At 40.7% G+C, this 10566-nt stretch overlaps 1 protein-coding gene across 1 annotated transcript; it reads left to right on the top strand.

Moving 5' to 3' along the window:
* The first annotated feature begins 2329 nt into the window (after window positions 1-2329).
* Window positions 2330-3706, top strand: Mc2r (melanocortin 2 receptor). Its single transcript, XM_059246498.1, has one exon. It carries the CDS (start codon window positions 2422-2424, stop codon window positions 3313-3315), a length of 894 nt encoding a protein of 297 aa, XP_059102481.1. The 5' UTR covers window positions 2330-2421; the 3' UTR covers window positions 3316-3706.
* Window positions 3707-10566: the final 6860 nt, after the last annotated feature.

The raw sequence follows: 10566 nt of genomic DNA, 5'->3' as shown, positions 1-10566 counted from the left end.
AGAGAGAGAGAGAGAGAGAGAGAGAATCTGTTTTCTTTAAGGGTATGGCCTCAATAGGTCAGCAGATGATCCAGTAGAAGGCCATATGTCCAAGAGTACCTGTGGAGCACAAACTGTGCTTACTAGTTTTTGTTTTTAATTAAAAAGAGGACCCAAGGTTGTGTGGGTATGGAAGAAAGGGAAGGATCTGGAAGGGGTTGGAGGAATGGGAGTAAATAAGATTAAAATGCATTGAACGAAATTCAAAGTCCTAATTTTAAGATGAGAAAGACAACAACAAAAAATGTTGAAATTTTCCATTTTGTTGGTAATTTCAAAACTTTTCCTTAGCTAGTGAGCTCGTTTTTCAAACTTGGGTGACCAAGGGATGGGGCATTATTGGAAGACTTTTTGGTAGCATTCCTGATATTGTGCCTCAAGGTCCTTCTAAGTCAGATAGGAAAATCAGCTGCTCAATATAAATAGCAATGAGGCTGTAAAATAGAGAAATCATGAAGCTTCAAGTCAGAACTCCCCACATTTCATTGTAGCAACAGCCACAATGGTAGAAAACTCATGCTACTGCCTTCTAACATCAGCACTAGCATCCCTACAGATCAGCTTGTTTACCCCCACCCCCCCAAACTCACCCCAGTAGAGAGCAATGCACGGCTTCATTTAGGCTCCTCTGTCAGTACAGAGATATGGACTCCACGTGTGACACAGGAATAAATCAAGTAAATCGAATTTGAAGTCAAGTGGAGGTTTGCTCAACTCCCTTCAGTGGTTTCGTGTCTAATAAGAAAAGCCTAAAAGCAGAAATGAAGAAGTTAGTTGAGGATCCGAAGTGCTGAGAGAGCCCCTTGTTCAATCAAAGGTAATTCCAGAAAGCCTCACCCTACCCCTAACAGGCACACATTCCTTTCCTCAGCTTAGCCTGGCGTATTTGCCAGCCTGCGCAAGCCACTTCAGTTCTGTTCCCAGGAACCTACACGGGCTCTGTGTCTTAGTTAGGGTTGCTACTGCTGTAAAGAGACACCATGACCACATGGTGTTTCTTATAAAGGAAAACATTTAACTGGGCCAGCTTATAGTTCAGAGGTTCAGTGCATTATCATCATGGCAGGGAGCATGGCAGCGTGCAGGCAGACATGGTGCTGGCTAGATCTTGATCAGAAGGCAACAGGAAGTGGACTGAGACTCTGGGCAGTATCTTGAGCATATATGAGACCTCTAAGCCTGCCTCTACAGTGACATACTTCCTCCAACAAGACCACACCTTCTCCAACAAAGCCACACCTCCTAATAGTGCCACTCCCTATGAGCTTATGGGGGCCAATTACATTCAAACTACCACACTCTGTAAGATGGGGGAACACAACTGTTAGCAGTCAGAATCTGAACACCTGATAAGAAAAGTCATTCAGCCACTCAGCACAAGGAAATCTAGTTGGTCTCCAGAGGAGCAGTAAATCAGAAGCCTCCAGGCCACAGAGGAATTGCTACATACCTTGACTGACCTGTCTTTGGAAAGGAGCCTGAAAAGCACAGAATCTAGCTTTTTTTTTTTGGGGGGGGGTGCAGCTAGAGCCATTATGAAAATTATTAGATGTCTCTAGAGATACCAATCACCCCAAGAGATCCTTGCTTGTTTTCTGTTTCTTTGTCTTTGGGTCTTGCTTTTGCTTTGAGACATTCTCTTTCTGCTACTCAGGCTGGTGTTGAAATCCTGAGTTCAAGTGATCTTCCCACTCTGGCTTCTTGAGTAGTTGGGACTACAGGGGCACGCCACTAAACCCAGGTCCTAAGAGCTTCTGAAATTGAAGTAATAACATATACTCTATGGTCATCTTTTGGGATGGCTCATTAACACCTTCGTTATTATCACACAGACTGTACGGACAGGCTGTGGCCCAGAAAGATAAAGGGATGAAAAAGAAAGGATCTCTACAAGTCACATCAGTTCACAGACTCCATCACAACCTTCAAGTTGGAGAAGATTGTGCGTTTTCCATTTTCTCCAGACACCTCTCCTTCCTCTCATCCTTCTCTCATTCAAGGGCTTGCTGGCATTCGCTCAAATCTATCATACACAACTACATTCATAGGGTAAAAGGGAATGGAGAAAGAGCAAGAGATGCTTTCTCATTATCTTAGGACTCAAAATTCCACTGCAGATGTTACTCGTAAGTTGGTTGATACAAGGGCTTAATAAAACATTGTATTTCAATTACCACAGTATAATAGTTTATGGAAGGAATATACTTTTCCTAAAGCTAATGCAGCTTGTTTTTATTCTGTAGTCTTTCTCAAATGTGTGTTTTTATGTCTTCTCTTTAACCTCAGATCTTCCCACCCAAAGAAAATACTCTGAAGAACCAATCAAGATTTCTGTCTGGTCAGGTCCAAGCACCATCTCTGTCTGAACCCCGAGCAGGAAAAATGAAGCACATTATCAATTCGTATGAACATACCAATGACACGGCAAGAAACAATTCAGATTGCCCTGATGTGGTTTTGCCAGAAGAGATATTTTTCACCATCTCCATCATTGGAGTTCTGGAGAACCTGATTGTCCTCCTGGCTGTGGTCAAGAATAAGAATCTCCAGTCCCCTATGTACTTTTTCATCTGCAGTTTGGCTATTTCTGACATGCTGGGCAGTCTGTATAAGATCTTGGAAAATATCCTTATTATGTTCAGAAACCGGGGTTATCTCAAGCCTCGGGGCAATTTTGAAAGTACAGCAGATGACATCATCGACTGCATGTTCGTCCTCTCTTTGCTGGGCTCTATCTTCAGCCTGTCTGTGATTGCTGCTGACCGCTACATCACCATCTTCCACGCCCTGCAATACCACAGCATTGTGACCATGCGCCGCACCATCATCACCCTAACAGTTATCTGGATATTCTGCACGGGGAGCGGCATTGCCATGGTGATCTTCTCCCACCACGTCCCCACAGTGATCACCTTCACATCCCTCTTCCCTTTGATGCTGGTTTTCATCCTGTGTCTCTACATTCATATGTTCTTGCTTGCCCGTTCCCATGCTAGGAAGATCTCCACTCTTCCTAGAGCCAACATGAAAGGTGCCATCACACTGACCATCCTTCTAGGAGTCTTCATCTTCTGTTGGGCCCCCTTTGTCCTCCATGTCCTCTTAATGACCTTCTGCCCAAATAACCCTTACTGTGTTTGCTACATGTCTCTCTTCCAGGTCAATGGCATGTTGATCATGTGCAATGCAGTCATTGACCCCTTTATTTATGCCTTCAGGAGCCCAGAGCTCAGGGATGCATTCAAAAAGATGCTCTCCTGCAACAGGTATCAGTAGAATTTTTGATCTCTCATTTCAATATTATAAAGGGACCAAATGGCGTGACAGTCTGGCAAGTACTGATGCTTCTGACCAGCCTTTCTTTCTTTAATAGAAGGGGACGATCCCACTGATTAGTGTTTCCCTTAGCTAGCTTTCTAATTAACAGTCTTGCTGCAGCTGTAAATTTTATATTGTATCTAGAGAGATGAAATGATGGGCTAAAAAGGACAGTATACAATGTACACATATCAATACAAATGTGAGGACTTCGGGTTAAGCAGATATTTGTTCTTTTGTGGGTACCTAGCAAAACTGTCCTTGGAGGCCTTTCCAAGCTGGAGGCACTGGAAACCAATTCTCTAGAAATTAAAGCACTTTTTAAACTTCTAACTAACTAACTAACTAACTAACTAACTAACTAAATGTGTTGGTTAGATTTCTATTTCTGTGGCAAGTACCTGCAGTTGATCAACCTTGAAAGAGGAAAGATTTATTTGTGCTCATAGATTGAGAGGTTTTGGTTCACTGTGGGGCATGCATAGGCTGCAAAGAGGGTGCCGAGAGAAATTCAGATAAATAGAGCTTAAGCTTTAAACTATTTATGCAGAGAGTGGATACAAATGGTACCAGAAGAAGTTAGTTTAAGCTGTTTGTACAGAGAATAGATACAAAGGATGGCTAAGAGGAAGTTAGCTTGGGTTGTTTGTATGGAGATTAGAGATGAATGGTGAGGAAGGAAGTTAGCTCAAGTTATTTATGCTAAGATACTAAAAACAGGAAATGATGTCAGGGCATAAACAACTTGTAAATAGGGTGACCTTTAAAATGATTGGTTGGTTCCTTCATCCCCTCCTAGGGTTCTGAGGTTTTCTGGTATAAAAGAGGCTTACTGCCTATTAATAAATGAGTTCTTGCTTGACTTGACTACCCGCTGCGTCTGATTGTCTCCGGGTAAGAGGAAGGCCAGGGAAGTTCCCGGTGGGGCAGGTCCCCACAGTTCACAGAACCTGACTGTTAGTGGGGCCTAGGTGAAACACACATCACAATGGAAGCATGTAGCAAAACACTCATGGCAGCCAGAAACCCATGGCAAAGAAGAAAAGATGGGTGTCTGATAGTCCTCTTTATGGTAAAACCTCAATGAACTAACATTTCCCACTAGACCTAACCTTTTAAAGGCCACTTTCTGGTCGCAGCAAACTACAGACCAAATCTTCAACATATGAGGATCATTTACTTAAACCACAATAGAGAGTGACTCAGTATAGAAACTATAGTGTTCTTAAAGGACAAAGATGCTAATTAGCTAAACAGCCCATCACTTATGTAGCCAGCTTTTGAGTTTCTAAGACTAAATGAATCTTCACTATGAGTCTTCTTTGCTTACTCGGAATCCCACTTACTCTTAAAATCTCTTCCTGCTTCAATTTCCTCAAGCTTTAAAAGCAACAATTTCAAAGGATGAAATCAAATTTTAACCTGTTTGAGTCATATTCAGGAATATATAACACGTACTGTACTAGAAGAAGCATGGCCAAACTGGGAGCATCTGTCCAAAAATATGAATAACACCTCTCAAAATGTATTTTATATCAAAAGAAAGGAGAGAGGGTAGGAAGCATGGAGGGAAAGGAGGGAGGAGGGAGAGAAATAAGGGATGAAAGAGAGAATCGGAGTCAGAACCATGTTTTTGAGTATGGGAAAACCAAGACCATTCTCCTGTAACATCGTGTGCTGGGCCACGTTTTCTTTATTCATTCCTCTGTCATTGAGGATTTGGGTTGGTTCAGTAAATGCTGTTGTAAATAATGCAGTGATAAAAACTTGATGTGCAAGTATGTATGTGACAGGTTGACTTGGATACTTCAGGTGAATACCAAGAAATGATATAGTTAGGTCATATAGTACATGTATTTTTAGTTTTTAAGGGATCTCTGTATATACATATATATGTGTGTGTGTGTGTATATATATATGATATAGATATAGATATATTTAGTTTCACAGGGGCTCACCTACCTTACATTACATCTGGCTTATATTACCTACCAGTAGTGAGAATGCTTGTTTTTCATTGATATGTGTTATTTCATTGTATGAATTAATACTTGTTCTTTTGTTACTGTCTGCTATTTAGGTTTACCCAGATTTCTAGTTATACTAGCAATGCCTCTATGAACATTCCTTTACGTGAACATGCAAAACAGTTTCTTCAGACTGTGGTCATTGAATAGACACACTTCAATTTAACTAGAGAATTGAAAACCGTTTTCCAAAATGGTTATGCCAATCCACATTCTCACCACGGAAGTACAAAAATTCCAGTATGACTGTATCTTCACCAATTCATTATACCCTCAAAGTCCTGGCGAACTGACAGGTGTCTGACGCCCATCTTTGACTACTCATGCAACTGAGTAGATTTCCTATGGCTCACTATGTGTGTCTCGTGAAATCTTGCTCATGTGTTTCATTGATCTGTCTTGGAGATTCCTAGGTGAACACTGATAAGTATTTGCAAGGAGAGCCTTTATTTTCCCCGTCCTTTTCTCTGGCTGGAGTCTACAATACAGTGGTGAAAGGAAATAGAGATTGAAGAATTCTTCATGTTTTTCCTAAATTTAAGTAGAAATACATTTTTAAAATTTTCCAATATGGTACTTATTTTTTTTAAAGTTATGTTTTACCAAAGTGAAGCTATTCTTTCCCTACATGGTTTCCTAACAGTGTTTTTTTTCCGTAAATGAACATCAACCTTTTAATGTATCTTCAGCAACAGCAGGTCATTTGTTAAATTATTAGTGGAGTATATTATATTAATTAATTTTTTAAAACTGATCAATCTTTACAAACTACAAATAGTATGATATTATAGAAATTATAAATAAAACTAAAGTACGTCATTTGATAAGACTTACTCTGAATCATACTTTTATATACTCAAAGATTTTATACTAAAATGATTTAGTAAATATTTTTAAATGGAAGATAATGAATTGTATGGAAGAAAAAGCAGTAATTATGGAAGAAAATGTCATGAATTTGAGAGGGAGCAGAAATAACATGGGAGGAGCTGTAGGGAATAAGGGGGGGTAGAAATGATGCCAATGCAGTACTCATGTATCAAATTCTCAGAAAAAAATTAAATTTAGATAAAAAAATGAATAAAATGCAAGATCTACTCTTTCCACAAATGTATTTTTTATTAGAAAGAAAAGGAAGAAATTCTATTTGTTCTATTTATATGGCTACTTCTTAACCTGTAGTTAAAGAAAGGATTTTCATCTATTTGGCAGTGATCCATATCAGTGGGAGACCTTCACTCTGAAGGTGCCAACATCTGCTTCTCTGACTCTTGCCATTAAAGAAGTGGCAAACAACTGTCTTGCCACCATATGAGGGGAAAAAAAGCAACATTTTTTTTCTTTTATTAGTATAAGTACATGTTTGTATCAAACAAAAACTTTGAATAGTTTGTTGGGCATACCTCCCAAAGCCTATACTATCTGTCTCACCTTGTTTGAGTGTACCCTCAAATGCCTGTATCAATTTGGTGGACAGTTGCTGTATCCAGCAGCCACAAGAGGCACAGACAAGAGTCCCAGTAGGGACTACACCTGCACAGGTCTCCTCAGGTCACCTTGATCTCTGGCATCAGACTGCCAGCAAGGATTAAATGACACAATAATGATGTGAAAGCTAAAGAGCTTCACTACTGAGAGGCTCTGGGGCATAGGTGGAGCCAGAGCAGCGTGGCAGCTATGAGGGACAGGAACAGGGCACAGGTCACTTGAAGTTAGAGGTAGATGCTTGACTGGAAGGCAAGAAGCCAGTGAGTCAGTCAGAGCAGTCTCTAAATCTTAAGAGTCTAAAAAAATTCTTATCTCCAGCCTCAGGCTAGATCCCCTTACGTGCAGTGTAAGATTTGAAACTGTGTCAAGGGAGACAGAAGAAAGTTGAACTTGTATTTGAGATCAGATGCCCAGGTAGCGTAAGGCTACAAGCATTCTGCTCCCCCTGACACCCTGAAAGTACATTTTTCTTCACACTCTTTAGTAGCTCAGATTTTAACCATTTTCTTCAAAATTCTGTTGAAACAAGGAGAAGTTGGTGCAGGAGATCTTTTTAAAGATCAAGAACACCTTCCAGAATAGTATTTCTTTTGTTTGAGTTATTAATAAACTTAACTAACTTACTTCTTTTTTAACTTTATAAACTTTATTATAAATAACTTGCAAATAAAAAAATCACACACCAAAATTAACGAGACCCAAAGTCTACACATCTCAGAGAACTTCTATATAGTTGGGATAACTACTTGAAACAGAAACTTTGTAGCTTCATATTGGAGTTTACACTTGCCACTTTTGCATGTATATATAAAACTGAGGCCTATATATATATCAGAAATGAAAAATCCATGACAGAGTTATAACTAGAAAAACAGTTGGTTTTATGTGCTCTGTCAGGAAATGGGCATGAGTTATGAAAAAGGATAATTTAGTTATTTAAGAGAGTTTTATTTTGGTAGAAGCTGTACCACATATTGAAGTAATGAGTTCTAAGCACTCGTATATAGCCTACTAAGAGTCGTTTTTATCTGCCCCTAATTTATCCTTCCATTTTCTAGAGGATTTAGCAGTGTGGGATTTTTTTTAAGCAGAGATAAAGACTTAAGTTGTAGCCTCTCCCAAATGCTGTCTTCTACTTACCTATAAAAACCTGCCTCTTTGGTGATAACTAACCTAGGAGAGTTGGGACAACATGAAAAAAAAATATCCCCATGGCTAAGATGACTAAATAATTTGATTGTGTCTAGACAGCAACAAGAACTTCCTCTTACAGACAGTCAACAAAACTGGGAAAAATACTGTGATAAGAGTTTACACTGTGATTAAGTATTTAGTGTAGAGTAGCAATTCTCAACCTGTGGGTGGTGACCCCATTACTGTTCAAAACAGTAGAAAAATTGCAGTTATGAAGTAGCAACAAAATAACTTTATGGCTGGGGACCACCACTACAGGAGGAATTGCATTAAAGGATAGCAGCATTAGGAAGGCTGAGAATCACTGGTGTAGAGGAAAGGGCCCAAAATAAAAGAAGTTCCTGTACTTTCACAATCTTACCCTGTCCACTTGGAACCCGCCCCCCAGTGACAAGTGACATCACTTGCAAACATCTACAACCTAACTCCTAATGACCCACGGAGCCTTATCCTGATGGCCAATCTCAAGGAAGACAAATAGTGCTGTGCATTTTGCTACTTAACAAGCTAGTGAGTGTGATGCTCGCTCATCTGTCTGGATACAACCGCACACAGTTGACACATAAGACCAAATAACTTTCCTTAGCTGCTATCAAAGTTCTCCCATTCTATTCAGGGAGGTAATTCTCTCTCAGAATTTACCCACCCTTCCCACAGAGTCCCTCCTCCAAAATATTCCCTTTATGAAAACACATTTATAGCTATTCTAGTCTGGTAAACACTTTTACCATTAGGCATTTGGACAGTCAGCATTGTTCCCATGGTGACACTTGGATGGTTCATGTAATTCTCTTTGCTTCCATTGGCTCTGCTCCCTCTTCCTTCTGATGCTTGTGGTGGTTGGCTGATTGCTCTGTGAACAGCTGAAGGTCTCTGGCTGCAACTGTTCTCTATAGAGAACTGAAGGTCTCCTGAGTTGTGATGCCAGGCTACGTCACCCATCAGAACACAAGCTAAGGAGTGCCTTTCAGCCTGCTGTGGAGCCCCTTACTTTCTGTACGAAACTGAAGGGCCCTGGCCAGGCTGCCTTTGGTAGAACCCAACAGCAGGATAAAAAGGAGAATAGTCCACAATAGTTCATCAGGATCTACTCTGCCTTCCTTCTGGGAGGACCTAACTTTTAACTAGTGACATGACTGGCAGTGGCAGCCTATCTGGGAGAGAATCGACACATGTTCTGTGTGGTCTTTCTTCCCTCTTCTCCTACTCACCTCTTTTTTCATTTTCCTGGCATTTGCCACTGCTCTCTAGAGTAGGAGGCAACAGCCTGTGGCTGATGGTGTTCATCCCCCCTGCCTCCTCTCAGTCTGATCCAATACACCTACAAGTAGCCATGCTTTCGCATTCTTTGAAGTGATGAATGCTCTATTTCCCTCATGACTGATTCCTGGCCAGTTTCAGTTTGCAAAATTTTCTATTTTAGGTATGTCTGGCCTGACCAACCAAATGGGTTTGGCACCGCCTGGTTTTTACCTCCATGAGTTGAAAGAATAATTATTTTCAGGAGTGATCCCAACAGACCTCAGGTGAGTCAGTGCAGAGGGTCCAGGTCTCATATCTGACAGCCAGAGAGGTCTTTTACCCTCAAAGGTGCCCTCTTGGTGAACATTGCTCTTCCAGTAGGAGCCACAAAATGGGTCCCATGTACCTATTCCCTCTAATTGAACTGTGAGGTGTATTTTCAAAACTTGGTCTAAATTAATCCATAGACTCTCAAAAAGAAAAAAGAAAATTTTTGTAATAAAATTTGGCCCTTACGCTCATTATCATGTCAGCAAGACTTTCACCTTGTGTCATATTGAGCTTTAACTGCATCCACTAGTTAGATAACTTTTATAGTCATGTAAAAACAGACTCTAGGATCTCTTATAGCCTTGTCACAGACCCTAAACTCTGAGAAAGATGTCCTGTTTACCATCTACATTCTCTTACACTAGCTCATCTCCCCCACGCTCAGCCACAGATGCCATCATTAATGACTCTTCTTTTGTGCATACTCAAGCCCATTCCCAACCACCAACCTCTCTGCCGTTAGCCATCCCTCACCTGGTAACTCTGCTCCCACCCATCTCTTTCTTCCCCTTCTCCCCCTTCTTCCTTTCTACCTGTAGATCTCTTTCCAACTACCCCCTTTACCCAGACAAACTTTTCACCTCACTCACTCTGGAACTTCATAAAGGCAACTCGGGAAACAAAAGCCTCTCTCCCTCAGAGAATACCCTTCTCTTTCACAAGGTAGTTATGGGGTCTTTTTCTGGGTATCTGTCCCCTTCCATGTGTCTGACCTGTCTCCAGTACAATTCAAGCTAGAGTCATTTATCTAGAATCTGTCTTTGTTAATGACTTCGAAAGGCTTTTGACCTAACCTGGTAAGACATCTGTATCATCCTAGCCACCTGCAAATGCATGCAGAAGAGCCCCACTTTAGTATGTACCTAGGTTGATAACGTTCATGCTTATCACCCATTTACAACCAGCTTAGGCAGCATTGATGCACATA

The sequence above is a fragment of the Peromyscus eremicus genome, chromosome 19 (genome assembly GCF_949786415.1).
Source record: "Peromyscus eremicus chromosome 19, PerEre_H2_v1, whole genome shotgun sequence".
In the NCBI taxonomy this organism is placed as follows: domain Eukaryota; kingdom Metazoa; phylum Chordata; class Mammalia; order Rodentia; family Cricetidae; genus Peromyscus; species Peromyscus eremicus.
The sequence above is the reverse complement of the archived record's forward strand: the minus strand, read 5'-3'. Positions and strand labels throughout refer to the sequence as shown.